At 41.8% G+C, this 19,818-nt stretch overlaps 3 protein-coding genes across 4 annotated transcripts in view; 1 reads left to right on the plus strand and 2 right to left on the minus strand.

The window, feature by feature from the left end:
* Window positions 1-1,593: 1,593 nt before the first annotated feature.
* On the plus strand, window positions 1,594-17,962 carry LOC136784416 (microtubule-associated protein futsch-like). Of its 2 annotated transcripts, XM_066745041.1 has the most exons (9): window positions 1,594-5,645; window positions 6,968-7,174; window positions 9,871-10,225; window positions 10,366-10,650; window positions 10,748-10,995; window positions 11,108-11,283; window positions 11,375-11,581; window positions 16,062-16,205; window positions 16,290-17,962. In XM_066745041.1, the coding sequence occupies exons 1-9, from the start codon at window positions 3,857-3,859 to the stop codon at window positions 16,380-16,382; spliced, it is 3,504 nt and encodes a 1,167-aa protein (XP_066601138.1). In that variant the 5' UTR covers window positions 1,594-3,856; the 3' UTR covers window positions 16,383-17,962. The 2 variants fall into 2 exon arrangements, with proteins under 2 accessions (XP_066601138.1, XP_066601139.1); XM_066745042.1 differs by lacking the exon at window positions 6,968-7,174 and having other exon boundaries at window positions 1,597-5,645.
* On the minus strand, window positions 11,720-16,031 carry LOC136784429 (uncharacterized). The gene is made up of 5 exons (XM_066745068.1): window positions 15,828-16,031; window positions 15,605-15,741; window positions 15,243-15,529; window positions 15,009-15,179; window positions 11,720-14,913 (listed from the first exon to the last, which is right to left on the minus strand). The coding sequence occupies exons 1-5, from the start codon at window positions 15,841-15,843 to the stop codon at window positions 11,751-11,753; spliced, it is 3,774 nt and encodes a 1,257-aa protein (XP_066601165.1). The 5' UTR covers window positions 15,844-16,031; the 3' UTR covers window positions 11,720-11,750.
* The window catches only part of LOC136784415 (uncharacterized), a 30,035-nt gene continuing 27,527 nt past the window's right edge, over window positions 17,311-19,818 (minus strand). The window contains exon 13 of the mRNA XM_066745039.1: window positions 17,311-19,790. Within this exon, the coding sequence (XP_066601136.1) occupies window positions 19,540-19,790 (251 nt within the window). The 3' untranslated portion in view covers window positions 17,311-19,539. The remainder of the gene's footprint in view (window positions 19,791-19,818) is intronic.

Here is a 19,818-nt window from a genome sequence, read left to right on the forward strand (position 1 = left end):
CATCGAGTGCATCTTCCACAAGATTGGCGGCAAACTTAAATTTTACTTTCCCTAAAGTTGATATTTGGTGACTATATGCTTCATTGCAATTATGCTTTCCGAAACATGATAAAAGTTAACGATAGTAAAAATGTTATTTTAAAAGTTAAAAATTATTTTGCATGTATAGGTTAAGAAAGAGAGATGGAGTATAAGTTGGAATAAAATGTGAGGTCGAGAGCGCATGCGTATAGATGTCAGGCCTGAAGTTTTAGTTGTAGTTATTACCGAGTTACTTCCGGTATCCGGCAGACGCCCTTAATATACGCTAGTATGAGTCAAGCGTTGTCACTTTACAGTTGTTTCCCTGGTGTTCGGAATCTTTGTGTTATTGGTATAGAATTTTCGGTTTCACAAGGCTTACTAGTGTTAGTCTAAGTTTTTCCCGATTCCTAAAGGTGAGTAGAATTGCGTATTTTTTCAGATATTTGTAGATATACGGTACAGCCGCTGGGGTCATAGAAACCGTCCTGAAAACATCGTAATACACGTCACAGGTTTCCACAATTCTCCTGTCTGTGTATATAGAAACAACGTACATGTGGTAAAACGAATTTTACAGGAGTGAACATAATTGATAATTGTTCATGGAGAAATTGGTAGAGATTATAATTTGTTAATTTCTTTGATAATTAAGCAAAATAGTGTCATGCCATGCTATTCACCGTCATGCCGTCATACCACATACTGTGCGCCACTTCTGACTCATACACACCATTTGATACTGTCATTGACACCTGGTAAAATTATTGCTTCTTTATTAACTCGAATAGCAGATTAAATTGCAAAAATCTTATCATCCGTACACTGATTTTCCGTAAGCTGAAATTTGTTCCGAGCACCTCCTTACGAGCCTCTTGTCTTTTATAAATTCGAATTTAACGTGCAATTTTCAGTTAAATATTAACATTACACACATCAGTTGATTATTATTATTAGAGAATAATTCACAAGGGAAGTATATCGCGACGATATATATATCTACGTGAAAGTACATTTACCAAATCGATACGTGAGTCAGATAACGCAGTGACGCATGATGAAAAATATGGATAAGGATGCATATATTATTATATCGAGAAGGCTCTTTAAAATTAGCGAGTATCCGTTGGATAAATCTAAGCTTGTCGATAGGGAAATATGCGTGGATTGAAAAGTCGGAAAGTGCAGGTTATTTCTTTGCTGTATTTCCATTAGTTGAATGGAAAGGAAATGGAAAGCTCTATTGTTATTGAATCGGCGTGATATCGAGAGGAGAGCGTTGGTTATATCGGGTATAGGGAGAGATTGTTATAGTCAAGGGAAAGCGAAAGTTTCATTGATAGAGTTACAACACGGCCATGCTCGTGCTTTTGTTTTGAATAACGGGGGGTGGGGGGGGGGGGGGGGGGGGGGTTCGACTGCACGTGGGTGGTGTGCGAGGGTAAAAGTGGGCAAAGGAAGACTTGCAACGATTCGGGTCTCGACCGCACGTCATAGTCGTGGCAGCACCTTTCCGAGGTGCCAGTCGGGAGAGAGAGAGAGAGAGAGAGAGAGAGAGAGAGAGAGACAGTATTGCGTCGGCTGCTTGCCGTTAGGAGAGTGTGACATTTTTCGGGGTTCCTCGGGCCCAAGAGTCGGACGAAGCACGACCCAAGCCTGAAGCTTGGCCGGCTCGATAATCTCGGAGAGAAGCACGCGTTTGTCAGCATATCTGTACAGTTTAGCGGAATAAGGCTCGAAGCTTGATACGCCGCCGCAAGCAGCATCTCTCCGGACCGTGCACACAGAGACTGCTGAAATTTAACGCGGGTGTTTTATTGGTTGGTGCTGAAAATTCTGCCCAAACAGCGAAATTCACCCCGTGGAGAGTTTTGTCCGAATGACATTTTCGGCTTGGGCGAATTCATATATATATATATATATATAGGATAAGGAATAAATAATTTCTGGCCGTCCGCGCGCGGGAGCTGCAGGGTGCATATATCCGGTGAGACTGCCTCTCGATCGATTTTTGCGATTGGTCCTGTGTGCCAAGGGGCGCAACGCGATCCCGCGATAAGGAAACGAATCGGCTCGCCCCTGAAGGAGATCCACCGACGACACCCTTTTGTCGCTCGTCGTCATTGAAATCTCCCTCCTCCCTCTGCGGAGAGATATGGGCCGCGGAACGAATTTGGAGAAGCGGGCAGACGCCATGTTTTCGAGGGATTAGCGGGTTCCGCGAATTTTGACAGATGCTTCAGAGGTGACAAAGAGGCTCGAGTTATTTTCAACGACGGATTCCTGGAGTGGCCGTTTCTTTACCTCCCTAGACTCTCGCTCTTGTCGCGTCGAGAGGTTCGCGCCGCGCTGCGGCTGACATCGACATCTTCGAGACGAAAATCTCTCGACGCTCGAATCGCGCGCGGAGGCTGCAGCAAGCTGGGAAAAGGGCGTTACTTCGGATCAGAGCTGATATATCCGAGCTTTCCGGCCCGTCGATTCAACTTGTGCGCCTCTATACGGACGCAGACGCGAGAGCTAGCGCCTTTCGGCTTTCTCAACAGCGGCACACCACAACTTCCCGCGCCTATAGTGCACGTCAAATTCACCACAAGAGACCACCAATCAGCACCGTCAACCTCTATCTACCCTCTTCCGCTATTGTTCCTGCAAAAGTGCTTCTTTTATTCGCCAATATCTCGTCGAACAGCTGCACTTCTACAGAGAGAGAGAGAGAGAGAGAGAGAGAGAGAGAGAGAGAGAGAGAGAGAGAGAGAGAGAGAGAGAGAGAGAGAGAGAGAGTCAATTAACAATTATATCGTTACGTTCCTCGCGGAAAGCGTAACGAGCATCGAATCACGATAATTCTCTATAGAATAAAATATATATATATATATATATATATATATATATATATCTGAATTGGGGCGAGGGTTCGATGAGAAGAAAACATTGAGGAATTGCGCAACGAAGACTTTCACGAGTAATTGAAAAGACTGAGAAACTGGCGTTTTATCGCGGTTAATAGAATTCATGGATTGAAACATTCCAAATAAAAGAGAAAAGGACACGAATTTTGCACAAGAGTCTCCAGGGAAATTTGCTCAAGCTTTAGGCACCTGCGACCCCCTCCCTTCTCTCTCTCTCTCTCTCTCTCTCTCTCTCTCTCTATATCAATATTTCAACAAAATCTCGCGAGTTGAATAATCAAGAAAAAGGAGCTCTTCAACGGTGAATACTGCATATTCACATGCACGACTGCGTACGTGAAAGATTGAGATTTTGATTAACAAAGTTTAACGATAGTTTAAATGCTTAATATTCTATACCGGCCTATAGAAACACGCGTAATAAAACGGCCTGTAAAGAGAATATCATTTAATTGTATTGATTACTAGAGACGGCTACTATTAAATTGGAATCAAACATTTAAGCGTACAACGGTCCATGTCTCAGAGGCGTCAACTATATATACCAAAGCGTCAACGATATAGTCATTATTATCGATGTTAATCTTGTTGCATTCGTTAAAATCTATATGGATTAAGTGTTATGCATTTATTGAATCAAAAAAATAGCGTGGATAAACACGAGGAATAGTATATTATATATGATATTACGTTACAAGAGAGAATAAGTAAAAAGGCTGCTGATCAGTGATTTGTTGATATTGTTAAATTGTATATGCGTTGAGAAGAAAGAGAGAGAGAGAGAGAGAGAGAGGAGGTAAACGACATTAAAATCGAAATAGGTTTTACGTATGTAAATTGCTTTTCGATTCTGAAAGAAAAGTTTAAGCGTTGGATAACGCAGCTTGTAGCATAACGGAAATCTGAAATCGATCAGCAGCACAATGTTCAAGTGTTGCTCGTGCAAGAGGAGTTTGAAGGACAGGTCTAGCAGCGAGGGTGATGAATCTCCGAGTGAATCCAGCAGCAGCAGCAGCAGCAGCAGCAGCAGCGACTCGTCCAGTGAATCTCAACAGGACGAGACCAAGGGAGAGCAGCAGCAGCAGGAAAACGAGCAACGGAGAGACGCGCGAGGACAAATGGTCGTGTCGAATCAATTGATTTTCAAGAACGATTCGATTATTCTAGAGAAACACGTGGACGATAGTCTTGCGACGACTACTGTAGAAATTAGCGATAAGATTGCAATTTTCCAGACTGATAAGACTGTCGTAGAAGAGAAGCCTGTTAATGGTACGGTCAGTCCTGTTATTGATAAAATTGACGGTCCCATTGGCGAAGAAGCAAGCAGTCCGGCCGTTACTGAAAAATCACCCAGTCCGATCGCTGCAGATTCCAGCAAATTCCTCGTTTCCAACGAATCCGACGATCCGGATTTGCACAAAACTGAAAGTAGCTGCAGCGACGAGAAGAAGTCGTCGAGTGGAGTGTTCGGCGAGGTGGTGGTGGTGGTGGTGGTAGCAGCAGCAGCAGCAGCAGCAGCCGGTGATAGTCCCGTCGATGATAAACTGTCCGGCCTCGCGGAGGATGAAGCATCGAGCCCCGTTGGAGAGACCGTGGAAGAGTCCGCCGAGTGGGAGGTGGTCGAGTGCACCGATGAGTCTGCAAAAAGATTAGAGGCTGACTCTGCTGCGGGTTGGGAGATGGTCGAGCACGCCGATGACGAGGTTGGAGAAGAAGAAGCGATCGACGAGAGAGGCCGGTTGTCGAGCGAGGAGATGGACGACGAGCCATCGGCGGAATTATCCCGAGGAGAGGGGGAGGAGCGAAGCATCGATTTAGCGCCGAGCGACGAGGCGATCGACGAGCCGACGAACGAGACCCCGTCCAAGCCCGAAGAGGACGATCTCGAGCAAAAGTTGATCCAAGAACTGATGGAGAAGGAGGACATGGACACCAGCGACGAGTCCGAGCAAAAGTCCATCATCGAGATGACGAGGGACGGAAAGCTCGACTCGAAGCCCATTTCTCCCGAAGGAGACTCGGAGAAGGACTCTCGTTGCGCGGATCTTCAGGCTGAAAGATCGCCGGAAAAATCGACCAGTCCGGACGACCTGGACGACAGATTCCCAACGCCGCCGCCCAGCATAGCGATGGAGGCCTCCTTCAGGGGTCTGCCCACGCAGGACACCGTGATCAGCTCGAAGGACGAGGAGTCTTACGAGACCGAGCGGTCGTCCTCGAGCTCGGAATCCACGAGGATCGAGCAGCAAGTTGGGAAAGTAGAGTCGAGAAAAACTTCTCCCTCCGGATCCATAGAGGAGGAGGAGGAGGAGGAGGAGGAGGAGGAGGTCTGCCTCGAGGAATCCGTAGGAGCCGCATCCGATCCCGAAGCGAGGAAAGAGGAGACCTGCGGCAGCAGCACCGTCGCGCAAAAACCTTGCGTGGGAATTAGAAAACAGGAAGCTGCCGGTGGAATCGGATACAAAGAGTCGTTGACTTCGGTCTCCTCCGAGAAGGACGTGAACGGATTCCTCAATGGAATTGGGGAGACCCTGGTTCACGCAGGAACGCTCAAGAATAACATTTACGATGCGTCGGCCTATATCGTGAGGACCGTCGAGGACGGACCCGAGGACGAGGGTGACGACTCGGTGTTCGAGTCGGTACCCCACGAAATCGCTGATAGTCTTCCTGAAATAATCCAAGTTATTAAAAAACCACCGCCGCCAGGTACCTTTTATACCTCCAATTTCCCTATAGCTTTTTCATTATCTTTCTATATTAATGCGCATAACGCGATAATAGATGCCGAAATTAGAGTGTATATATATATACTCGATGAAACAGGAGAAACTCTCGCAGCTTTTATACACTCTACCAAAACAGGCTGATTTTATAAGGCCGAAGCTAAAACCAGAGCGGGGGCTGTCTCAAGAGGATTCCTGCATGGAGAACCCTTTTGAAACTTGTATATATATATATATATATATATATACTTTTAATATTTCTGACCCTCGCGCGAGTGGTTTACACCTTCTTCCGCAACCCGGCCACTGGATTCGGCTTCGGTTCTCTCCTGCATGAGTCGTTGGGAAGTAGTGATTGCGAACGGACGATAGACAATTTTGCAGAGTAACGTAGTATTTTTCATTGTATATATACATTCGTTGCTTCCGCAAGCTCATTCTCGCTCGATAATTATATAATGCTGATGTATAAGTCGCTCGCGCGTTGGCTCTCCAGCACAGTCTTTTCAATCATCTCCTGTCCATATACGAAAATTAGGTAAATGATAAAAGTGTAGAGAGACGTCGAGGGATGCTTGAAAAATACTGTATGCGGGAGTACGGATCCAATTGTCAACTGTTCCGTTCCTAGACTAAAAGCCAGAAATGAGAAAACTCCATGCACACGTACTGCCTTTCGTCTCCGCAATGTGCGATTTTAGCGAGCGATCGGATTATAGCATTTTGAACGCTAGCCGCGAATCGCCGATGAGGGGTCGGTCGCTATTTCCATATTCGTAGCAGGAAAAAATGCCCGTGCATTTCAACGCTCCTCGGTACATCGGCCTGCAGTGAGAAGCACATGCACGCTAGCTCGTTCGTTGATCGAAGGGGCGCTAAAAGGGATTATTTGGAAGAAAAATGTCTACGCGATCGATCGCGCATCATTCTTATGTGTGACGGCGATACAAGGAAGCCTCGATTGCGCGTTAAAGGTAAATATCAAGCAAGCGGAGCGTGTTTTTTTGTTCTCTCGCTTCTCCTCGATGCGAAAGTCGTCGATTTCACGCTTGCAAGAACGGCAAAGAAAGATTTTTCGCGTGACTGGCAGGTGGAGAGGGGAGGGGGCGGAGGTATGATCGGAGATTGGCTTCTGGCTGGGAACAGGACAGGAATAGTTGGTTTCCGAGGCCGGAAGGCGAAGGAAGCGCGAGAGGCTCGCTCGACGGAAGAATAGAGGAGAAATGGAGGAGGAAGAAGAAGAAGAAGAAGAAGAAGAGTCAGCGTTGGGATTAGCGAAAGGTGCAGCTGATAAATTTTGCGCAGTTCCCGCGATACCGCGCTGGCTTTCCGAGGAAGATGAGGAGGGTCCCAACGGTGTTGGGGGAATGCAGGAGCCGCCGGCCACACCGGTAGCTCGCGACGAGCTGGCCCTGAGACGACACAGATTCGTCTCCGACCTTCTCCACGCAGCCAGAACCTCCACCGAGCACAGAGTGAGGTTCGACCCTCTGGGACCGATGGTTCACGCCGGTTAGGGCCCATCTTATCATCCATTTCTCACCCCGCCCCACTCTCACACACTCCCTCCAACAGTTCCAGCTACTCTCTCTCTCTACAGATATTAGTCGAGAATCATGCTTTTCCCATCCCTCCATATCCACCTACTACATATATATGTATATTTCATCTGTGTATACTCTCTTCCATAATATATGTATATGTATACGCACAATAACTTTAAATAAGCTTCAGCTTCGCGCCAATGAATACTTGTTGCACTGGACGCATAATCAACTCCAACACATGTACACGTAAAAACGATTTTACACGAGTTTCTTATTTTCCTATAGAGTGTCCCCCCTCCCAAAACCCCCTTATTACCACGAGGGCGAAACAATTCCATGAAACGACATGTATATACGAACACTGTAGTAGAATTGTACTTGTTTCTATACTTTCCTATATACCCAATACTCATTGTGCAACAGTGTGATCCACGCGCATAAATATTTTTCCTCTCTGCATGGTCTTGTTTCTCTTGAAAAACTCTGCACACACAATAGAAAAGAATAACGAGTTTATGCACAGAGAGGGAGAGAGAGAGAGAGAGAGAGAGGATTTCTCCGCAAGTTTCTCCAAACATTATTGTTTCCTGAGAAAACCTTGGATGGACTTGACACGATGTTTTTAAACAAAAACACTGTATTCTTCTGGTTCATTCGTGACGGAACGTGTGAAAAATCATATATAATTTGCCTAGCAAATAATAATAAAGTTTATACGAGGTCGCGCGCGCGCGCGCGTGCGTGCGTGCGTGCCTCTCGCGTGTTTATGATTTAAGAGAGAAGCGAGATACTTGGCGTCTATAAATTTCCCGAAAAATATCTCGCAGTCGACTGTCGAAATTTGAACGTTACGCGAATCCCTGTCCAGCCACCCACGTAAATACGAGACACGCAGACGCAGTTGTAACAAGTTTTTCGCGGTTTTACCAATAATAGGCCGTCGTGGAAACGACTCGAGGGCTCTTCTTCTTTTAGTTCCTCGAGAGATATCGCAAAGTTTCGACGTGCGCCAGTTACTCCGCCGCCGCCACCGCGCGAGTAACCCAATTACTAAACAAGTATACATATACACAGGAGTCCATCGATTTTCCCCAGCCTCCGTGTTCTCAGCCCTTCTTGGACCATATCTCTTCCGCACGCTTTGGAATCTCGATTAAATATATCATCCGTATATAAAAAGCTGTATGACAAAGGTACGAGATTGTCACAATGGAGTCGTCGACGACTGATGGTCGTTGAACGAACGCGTCTCTCCTAATATTTTGCATCCCCGTTAATCTATGACAAAAAACATATTTATTGCCATTTGGGAATCTTTTAACGCGTGACTTTTCTTTCGCGCGATAACCCTCCCAATGCTAATTATGCAGCTTACTATATATAGATGCAGTTTTACGAGGTTCGCTTAATTGTACCGGTACCATAACAAAGTCCGATTTCAAGGTTTTGCGCACCTGCGCGACAAAACTTTGACCTGTTACGCGTCGCTCTCAACGCGATGACCTAACGGCTGTATGGATGTGGATGAAAAACTATTTATAAGACGTTCGAACTTGACATATATCCAATTTTAAGTAACGTTTTCAACCGAGGCAGAACCATGGATAAAAATCTTACGAGTATATATAAATAAGCGTCGAGTGAAACGGAAATGAGCGGAAAAGTGGGTACTTTGAGAGTTTAGTCGCGGTACTTTTGCAATACGCGAATGCTTCAACTTTTCACTGTGCTTGCGATTGATCTCTGTTTAAGATTTGTGTCCTCGTCGCAAACTGCTGGGGCTGTCGATGTTGCTACAACTATCTTTTATTTATAGAACTTTTCTCTTTATATATTCTCGATACGCGCGCGCACGCGCTTGAGGTGGATCCAAACTCTTCTACATGCATTTTCATTCTTTTCCCAACTATATATCTTTGCTCCGTCATTTAATTGGCTCGTATATAGGATTGGAATGAATAATACGCGATTGGAGCTAATGCCTAATGTATTTTTATTTCTCGAGCGAGAGATAGAATCGGTTCACGCGCGGTGAAAGCCTTGCTACTATATACATCGCGTGCATTTCACTCATAATTCTGAATCTCGAGAATAGAATGCACCGCGTTGCATATACGTTCCGAAAATAAACTTACCTGGATACTCTTGAATTATTTTCCACTATTCGCCAAAGAAATCTCCGCAAGAAATTATAATTCCAACGGGCGAGATAAAAAATAGCGAGGTGCCTGCTTAATTATGGCGAAAATTTAATTGTTTAATTATATGCGCGGTTTAATTAGCGTGGCAACGCGCATCATAAAAATTTCCTAATCAGTTCCTGTATGGACGATTGTATATAGGTCTTTCCTCTTTACGAATCGCAAGATCGCCTTTCGCCATGTTTATTTTGTGCTCTGTTCTTTTAATTTTTCTGGCGTCGCGCCGTGCCGGTGGGGAAGAATGGTTTACGCGCGAACTATGCAGTCGCGTCCTGTGACATTTGCTACATATATATATATATATATATAATGCGAGATGTGTGGATTTGAGATTCGTCGCGAGCCTGAAGCTTCTCTTTTTTCTATGACCCCTTTTATCGTTGGCTGTGAAGAAAGTGGTGCAGGAGATATCCTATATATATATATATATATATAACAATTGCTATTATTGCGGTAAAAGGTTGCGAGGCCAGTGAACGGGAGGAGCATCTGGACGAGTTGGTATCTCGGCTGGAGAACATAACTAGACGATTGGAGAAAGTAACTCCTGCACAGACGCAAGAGACCGCGGTGCAGACGAACACGCCATCTCCGAAAAGATCGCACTTCAGGGTCAATCACAAGGAAGAGCCGCCTTACATCGAGCCATCGCCCATTTCATCGCCCGAATTCGCTCTAGCGGATCCAATTGACGCCATGTCGGTCGCTGGATACGAGGATATCGTCGCTGGACCAGTCAGGGATTATCTGCAGCTGAGCCAGAAGATCGGTGGCGATGTGGCTGCTCACGGTAAACTCGTGGAGAAAGCATTTCAGTGAGTATAAAATATACCTTTTGTTCGAGCAATTTCATTAAACTGTATATATATATATATAAGAGAGAGACGTTTATGCGCGCTCTGTAATTTACCGTAAATAGATCTATAATATATAACGATACGTGTCCCAATTGCAGGATTCAATTTGAATTTATACAAAGGGCTGCTAGCAGACCAGCTCCAACGAGCCAGACCGATCAAATGTCCCTCTTATCACCGACCTCTGCCCTAATTCAGCAAATTCAAGAATTTCGTGAAAAAAACCGAGGATCCACTTTCATCAATCATTTATCAGCTATCAGCGAGAGCATACCTGCATTAGGATGGGTCGCGGTATCTCCGACCCCGGCTCCTTACATCAAGGAGATGAACGACGTTGGGCAGTTCTATACCAACCGCATTCTCAAAGACTGGAAAGAGAAGTGAGTGACTTTTTCTAAAACGTTTATCCCTGCGGCTGCTAGAGATCCCTCATGGATCGCCTTCCTTTTCATGCTTCTGCTTTATTGCTGTTTCAAGGGATAAAACGCACGTGGAATGGTGCAAGGCTTGGGTGCAGACCTTGACACAACTACAGCAATACGTACGGCAGCATCATACGACAGGATTAGTATGGGCGAAAAGCGGATCTGCACCGGTGGGTATACCTCCACCTCCCCCGCCAGCAATGATGCCTCCTATCGGTGATGTGGCATCGCTCGGTAGTACAAACGATGACAGAAGCGCTCTCTTTGCACAAATTAATCAGGGAGAAAATATCACGAAAAGTAAGCGTTTCTCTCTTATCCAATTATTTTCCCTGTAAGAGAGTCGAGTGAAAAATTAGTGCAGAATAATCTTCGATGGAGCACACTAAGACGTTTCGTTTTTTTCCTTTAGATCTCAAGAGAGTCACTTCGGAGATGCAAACGCATAAGAATCCATCATTGAGAACTGGCCCAGCACCGTTCAAGGCGCCTGTAGTAAATAACGCTTTAGGAAAATCTATATCTCCGGCAAACGCTCCGATTGATAAGCCACCAGTCTTTACCAGAGACGGAAAGAAATGGCTTGTGGTACATTTTTATCATTATATTTCACATTAATCGTTTATATCTCGTCTTTCTATATAGCTTTTTAATACTTTCTCTCACCTTTCTTTATCAGGAATATCACAAAGGTAACAAGGATCTAGTCATCGATAACGTCGAGATGAACAATGTCGTTTACATGTTCCGGTGTCAAGAGAGTACGTTGATAGTGAAAGGAAAAATAAACTCAATTGTGATGGACTCTTGTCGGAAATCATCCGTTGTCTTCGACTCGGTTGTGGCCAGTATCGAATTCGTCAATTGTCAAAGTGTGCAGATGCAGGTACATTGTTTAAATGCAAATATACACGTACAACTAATCCTTATATCTTTATTTATCAAATTTGCGCAGGTATAAAACTTTATGATAGTAAAATGGATCAACATCGTCGCGTGTCACGGCACATAATTTTGAGTAGCTTTAAACGTGATCGATGAAGGATTGGATATTGTTACAGCTCGAACCTTAGCTTGTCACAAATATTGCGTATCTTTTGTAGATGCATGAGATTTGATTCGTGATTGAGAGTCTCGAGTAAGGCGATACATTCGTTTTCGGTCAACTCTTTTGGCACATCCCAAATCTGGCTGGTCTGCACGTTTCTGAGCAGTATAGAAATATCACGTAAATCCGAAATGGACGTACTTGTCTCCCTGACGGATGGCTTTGCTGTAACATCCACTTCTCTCTGTCCAAATTCAAGGGAATACAAGTTTTTCACCGAGTCACACGGCAGACTCTGAACTGTTAAAACATTGTCCGTGCCAGCCACCGATTCCTCGACATTTTTCACTGGTGCGATATTATTTACCGACGATGTATCTGCTGTAAGATCCACGCAATGTTGTTGAGCTTCTTCAAAGATAGACTTTCTGGAATAGCACTGCGATTGAATTGAATTTTCTCTCGCGTTACGAATATCCAAGTGTTTGCCACTGACGTATTCCAAAAATCTTTTCGGGTCGATGATCCTGCTGACACTCTCATTGTCATTCGTTATTATATTAACGTAAACCACCACTTTGTCTTGGGTATCTAGGACGGCATTGATGACGTCACTGCACTCTTCAGCACCTCCCACTCGTTCCTTGCTCTCGACATTCCTGCTTGTTTCACCCTCGGCTTGGGTCAGGGCGGCTTCGATGGTCGTAGGGCTTTTGCTCGATGGATCGATTGTATTTTGCGTCGATATTGTCAAGGGCCCTCTAGCAGGACTTCTCGGTCGTGCGTCTATACGAGTTACATCGAATCTAGTCTTCAATACCGGAATAGACGACTTTCCAGTTGCCTTCGACGCTGCGTTCATGGAATTTCTCCTTTGAGTTTCTGGCGTTGAGCAGCGACTGTCGTTGCTGCAGGTCTTTGGGAAATCTCGTGGCGATGATTCGCATTTTCTCGTCGCCACTATTGACTTTGATCTTCCTCGAGCTACGTCGCAATTACTATTATCCGAGGAACGATTGATCAACTCCGATGACAATTCTCTGCTCTTCGCGTCAATCTTTCGATTATTTTTATGCTCCGCTTGCGTAGTTGGCAAGCTCTTCGACTTCTCGGATTTTGAATGGAGTTTCTCGGGATTCGTAATCCTCATGGCGCTTTTGTTCACTTGAGTATTTTTATTTGTACCTTGCACGTAAGTTTCTTTCCCCTTCAACAATATCGAAGCAGAGCTTTGACAATCGGCGTAAGTATTCAGTCCACTCGACGACGGGCTTATGTTATTCGTAAGAAAGTCACCGTTACTAATGGGATTGATCAATCCATGGCTGCTCGCATCGACGTAAGAGACAGTAGTGTCAGTGCTTGAATTCATATTACTGTTCAGCGGTTCCTTCGAGTCCTTGCCCATTTTTCTTTGATTTTCCGTATCCTTCGACGCCTCCTTACTATCGTTCGGGTCTTTCGCAATTTTTCCCAAAGCATCATCGTTATGCCTATTTTCTCTTGAATCGTTTTTACAGGAAATCTCTTCCTCATTCGGTTCTATCTTGTCTTCATTTTCAGGCAAATTTTCATCGCTTTCACCGTTTTTATTGCTCATGACCAAACAAGGGCCACTACTCTTAGACGTCGAGGGTATCGCGTCCATAAAATTCACACTATTTAGAGTTTCGCATCTGACAAGTTGCTCGAAAGAAACTTTATCGGTTGCACATGAATCGTGCAATAGTTTCATCTCGCTACCTTTAAACGTTTGTCGGCTCTTTGAAAGTGACTCCAAGTTTGTCTGTGGGAAATCTGCGTTCGTTAGGGAAAACATGCCTGGACGTCTTTTTAATGCCATAATCGAAGGATCGTTATCACTTTGATAGTCCAAGTTTGAGTTGTCTGAAAAACTTTCCTCTTTTATCAGATTCATACCATTATTTATACTTGCCATTTGCAGAAAGCTTTCGCTGCTCGACGAATCAGCAGTTTTATCGAACATAATGTTTTCCAGCATGGAAAATTGAAGATCCTCGTTTTGATTTTGAAGCTGTATTGCTTTTCGCGTCTCAACAAAGGCTTCGTTTTGATTGTGAGAAAAGAGCTCGGTGTACTCCCGAAAGTCTTTTATACCTTGTTGCACAAGCTCATTTATGTTTCTTATTTCCGCTTGCTCATATAGCAGTGCTTCTTTCGTACCTGAATCGCATAAGCTTACATTGCTACCACTTTCTCCGAAAGTTTTACATTTATAATTATCGAAATCGTCCTTTGGTAAATTCTGTGAGTTTCTTCCGTTGATAACAGCTTTGCGTGCCTTTTTTGATATTTTTTCCTTATTCTTCTTGGAAAGTTTTCTTTTCAGCAATCTGTCTTTATTAAAGTTTGGCTTGGAACGCAATTGCAAAAATGCCTTATTCGGTTTTCTATTGAGCGAATCCAGTGATTTCTCTTTGGCAGGGATGTCCAACAAAGCGGATCGCAGATGGTCGTCGTTAGAAAAATTCTTACTATTCACGATTTCTCGATATTCCTTCGAGAATAGGGATTGTACTTCGCTAAGGATAGTATTCTTATACTCCAGTGCTCGACGCAATAATTTATTTGTAGATTTATCTTCTGACTCACTTTCCGTCGTTGCTTCATATTGACTTGTAGCAGATGTCATTATCATGTCATCGTCCGTTTCCATCGGATCCGAATTTCTCTCTCTCTTGTCTAAAGATAGATCTACCGCTGCTTTATCATTGTCATTATTAGTACTGAAAGATTTCTCCAGCGAATTCGACTTTTCTGATTGTTTCGGAATAAATTGTTGAACATTGGTGAGTTTTCTGCTGGCGGAACATTCTGAATTTATATTCTTATTTATTTTCTCCACATTTTCCACTATACCACTCAATGTCTCCATTATATTTTCAGAGATGGACGATCTCTTATCGTCGTTGAAAATATTCTTCTGTAAATCCTGCATCTCGTAAATTTGCAGTGCATCGTGCAAACTCTCCAACTTTTGCTTAATCTCATAAATGATCTCTTGAGGCTTGTGCATAATTTTCTTCTCTGCTTTCAAAGGAATATAGTTCGATTCCATTTCACCCTTTTGTTTCACGAATCTCTTCGGTACCGACGATTGTTGATCCAAGTGTAATTTTTCTTCTCCTTTTTTCCCTTTTTTTGAAATCCTGACAATTTGCATGTAAAAAAGAACTGGTTTATTGAGAGGAAAAAAACCCCGGTAATAAACGTTATTAAGATTGGTGATACCTTCTGATGGTACCTTTCATTGTTTTCATGTAAGAGTCTTGTCGAGCTGCAGGCCACAGGCAATGTGCTATCCTGAAAATCAGTTTCTGAGCATGTAGGCTCCATGCTGAATATCTTTGTTAATTTTTCAACCGAGTGCCTGTCCAGTTCCGAAAGTTTCTGACAGCTAAGCTTCCCGGTGGGACTGGCCATATAAAATTTCAGTGTTTATTTTATACCGAAAGAGCGAGTTCTTTTTCTCGTTTACCTTAAAAGTACATGTTTTACCCAATTATTTCTTTCATCGGATTCCGATACGGTTAGTCTGACATTGTGTAACCTTTTTTTAAGAGCAGATGATTGAATTGGACGAGGGACCGGCCACTTTCCATACCGAATTTTGTACGTCAACACGTTAACTTTCAACTCCAAATCCTGAACTTGATTGTCAATCTTGTTCAATCCCCGTTCATTCACAAAATTCTGATATGCCCACTTTGCTTTACGATAAAACATATACAGAAGTAAGAAGCAAATTACGAGCGGCATTATTACCTTGTAGGAAATAAAAAGGAAAATTAAAATCCTTCTCTTCGCGTATTCACATTGTGTATATAATTTTTAATGTACCCGCCAGACTGTCCCGTCATTCGACATGAAATCAACGACGTCTGTTACAATCTCGCTCCAGATATAATTTGCTATTGCTTTCGGACATCCTTTCCAATCGACTTGACAGATAACTTTCACTGGTTCAAAATTTCCCCCTTAAATTTTCATTTCGTTACATGAATCAAACTAACCAAAAATTGTCACTTTTCTAAGTAAAACCGAATTAAATCTCTTGGCTTACCAATTTGCCAAGGCATGTTCCTAATGTTTAGTGCAATTCTTTTTTAGATACATGTACCATGTAATGCTTCTAAATAAAAAAATGATAAATTAACAAACTGACCTGTAAAAAAATTTCAAATTATGAAGTTTGCCTCACGCGATGGCACTATGCATAGTTATGTAGAATTTGGCAATTGTTTTTTTTTAATTTTTTTTTCTTAATTAAAAAGCACTAATAAGCTGTAAATTACAGGTTCTTGGGAAGGTTCCAACTATCTCGATCGACAAAACTGATGGATGTCAAGTTTACCTAAGTCCCGAGTCCCTTGATGTTGAACTTATCACCAGTAAGTCCAGCGAGATGAACATCATGGTTCCAAAAGGAAATGGAGATTATGTAGGTTTCTCTCTCTTTATTCCGATATATCAAATCATTTCTATCGTTTTATATCGAATTGAAGATTTATCGGCTATTTTTCAGACGGAGTGCCCAGTGCCAGAACAATTTAAGACTACGATCTCGAAGGATTCATCGAATCGTCTGAGAACAATTGCTGTTGACTCCTTGGGCTAAAAGCATGAGAACAAAACCGTATTACTCATAGCCTAATATATTTCTAACAATATAATTCACATCAGAAGTATCATTGCCAAGAAAAATCATAAAATTTCTTTAAATTATGAATCGCGAGAATGATGCTTGGCGCTAAAGGAAAATGATTTTCACGATACGATGTAACCACTACTCGAGTAGAACTCGCAGAATAATGTGATGATGAAAAATCTTAGGCAGAGAATATACGTCGTATTCGAGTTAGAAATAATCTGCCTTTTGGATAACGCCTATTTCGCTCTGATTAAAATTAACACGTTAGTTTGATCAGTCGTCTCATTTTTTGATTACATAATTGTGAATGTGATTACTCAATCGTAAAATAAACTTACATACTTTTAATAATCAGTTTATTTTATTTACTTATTTATGAAATCAATCGAAGTTCTCGCTGTACTAAAAAAAGAATAATGAATTAATATACAAACGCTATACTGAGGGCTGATCTTGTGATTGGTGATATATTTGGAAGTGATATTTTTCACGGAGAATTGGGAACCGTGGTGGCGAAAAGAATAGAAATTATTTAGTAGTAAAGACAGGAGCAGTCGGGACGAGAATTTCGAAAATTTTTTGATGGAATTTTTATACATTTGCATTATCAGTCGCAAATGAATTTCTGTCCGTTTGACTCTCTTCTGAATATTCAGATTAACTTGCCTTGAAATAAGGCATCTCTCCGGTATTATTTCGTAGCAGCCCGAAATTGCGGATGTGCCAGTCACGATGTATAAGCGTCATATCACTGTTCGATAAATAGCCTCTAGACTTTTGCAGCGAATTTACAACGTACGCAATATTGACACGCTTTGCTTTTTTATTAAATCCTTTTCTTTGTAAATTGGAGAGCGTAGCTTGATTTTTAATGTTGGCACAAGCGTTGTATTGGTAGTCTCTCTCTCTCTCTCTCTCTCTCTCTCTCTCTCGAGTAACTCAAAGAAAGTATCCTATTATATATATATTGAACACCTTTATTGAGATATTCAATGTTTTATTAAGATGATTAAGCAATTTCGTTATTATCAAACGGTATGTAACGTCATCTGTTTTTTTTTTTTTTTTAAGAAACAGCACAATGATTTATTTAATAAAAAGTTGAAGGTAAATTAGATCACAGGCTCAACGCGTCTTCCGAATAACGAAACATTCGTGATATATGTGCGTATAGACATATTTTTCCTCCTCGTCTCGAAAGTAGAATGTTTCCTAGACTAAAACGTGTAAAATCCTGTAGGATGTTTTCAGAGACTTCTTCAAGAGAAGAAGAAATTCGCGGGAAAGTCTATTTTGTGCAAAAGTCTGGATGGTTCGAGTGTTACACAAATTTTTGAAAGAAACATTTTTTAAAATGAGAGTGCACACATAAAGAATCTTCCAATTAGTTCTGAAAATGCGTGCTTTTATAAGATATCCCAAAAAAAGATATGGTTGTCCTCTGGAAATCGTTCGATTTCTGAGAAAAAGAAAATTGTAATAGTCTGCATAGTATTCGGTTGTCTAGAAAGTCTCCTAAAGAAACGAAAAAAAAAAAAAAAAGAAAAGACGAAAGGACCATGACATCGTATGGATTACAATGTGATCTTTATTATTTGGTATATGCTAATCCTAATTCTAAGCTAACGTTAAAAGTTAATCTAAGGAAAATGCATGCTTTAGAACAAGATCGTTTCCAGAGTTTAGGGCTTACAGCAAACTTAACACTCTATTTCTTGAATATTAATAAAAAGTCTTTTAAAATGAAGAAATCGAATGAAAAATCGAATATGCGAGTTACAAATGTAGAAAAAAGTTATAAATAAATGAATAGCTAAGAAAAAAAAAAAAGTTATAATATTGATAATTACTGCTGCGAAAATCTGACTAATTATAATCACTTTGTTTCACTTGATTTTCATAGAGAATAGAAGATTGTATCGAAAGTCTATCGCTTGGTTCTTAATGCGATTTTATAATTAACTCAAGCTCTTAATAAAGAGAGTGATACACTATATATGTCCAATGCATTTTTATATTTTCAATATGCCAAACCCTAAAACTGATTAGAGACAGCAAGACTTGATTATCCATGTAACAAATACAATAAACGTAATCCTATAGAAAAAGAAGAGAGAGAATTGTTTATTGACATTACATATATCATATCACGGTAAATTCAATTCACGAGTGTGTAGTAAAGTATATACAAAATTATATATAAATAAGCTTATACAATGTAGGTACTATACGAGTTTCTAAAGACTGACAAATTTGCACGACGTGGCCTTAAGATTCGATTAAATCATCTCGATGTGAATCAAAATACCAGGTACTCTGTGCAAATTACACGCGATCTATCATGCATATTAACACGATCAGTTTTGTGTCCTTTGAAAAATCATTAGAATCTACGATAAAATAACTTGGGCTCGAGTTAAACAGCAACGACGAAAAGCAAAAATCGATCGACTCGTTGTAGATTCGAGAAAACTGAGAAGCATCAGACGGCAGACACTATTGGCGCGTGCCACGAAACTTTGTTGCTAAAAGTCTGGCTAAAGAGTTTGCATAACTATGAGAATCTACAAGAGTCGTCAGTTTCCCAAAATAGAATGCACGATTGACGATACTTCGGAAAAAGGATTTTTGCTCTTTACCACAGTGCGTATAATATTATTTAATATCTTCGCTATAATTATATGCTATTATTATATGATATATCCATAAATCTCATTCGTCGTAAGATTAGAATCACTTGGTTCACACATCATGAAATTAACATACATATTGCACGCTCCTATATATACTCCGTTATCGCGAGCATCATAACTCTGTACAAAACTATTTTCTATTTCCTACAAGAAGACAGACAATGAATTACAGACGCGTGAGTGCAGCTTGAAAATATCATGAAAATGTTCTTTTTGCAAATTTTCCAGTAAGCTTTTTATTACAGATTTTTTTGTTTCTTTATATATATTTTAGCAATAAGGCACTTGACGACGAGTTTAACGGCCAAGAATCTTGCCCTCCCCCTAACAATAAATTACCCGTGTCTGCTCGTATATACGTACTATATATATCTATATATAAATAAGATATTTTGTGGAGAACGTGACTCTTCTCTGTATCAGTCTTTGCGTTAGATGGACTTGACAGTAGTGCTGCAGTTTCTTTCATCGCTTCCATCGGAGCATTCGAGGAATCCATTACAGATTCTCGACTTGGGTAAACATTCGCCCAAAGGACACCTGTGGCCTCTGCAGAAGGACGTCGAGGGCTCGATATCCGCGCGAGAAGTGACTTCCTCTATGTAAGATAAATAATGATGCACTTTGGTGTAAATTCCTGGCTTTCCTGGCCTGGCACATCCGTAGCCGTTGCTAGTGATACCTGCGCGCGCGGAGAAAGACAGAGATGA

The sequence above is a fragment of the Prorops nasuta genome, unplaced genomic scaffold (genome assembly GCF_024137725.1).
Source record: "Prorops nasuta isolate Cenicafe-Biocafe unplaced genomic scaffold, Cenicafe_Pnas_1.2 PNAS00053, whole genome shotgun sequence".
Taxonomy (NCBI): Eukaryota; Metazoa; Arthropoda; class Insecta; order Hymenoptera; family Bethylidae; genus Prorops; species Prorops nasuta.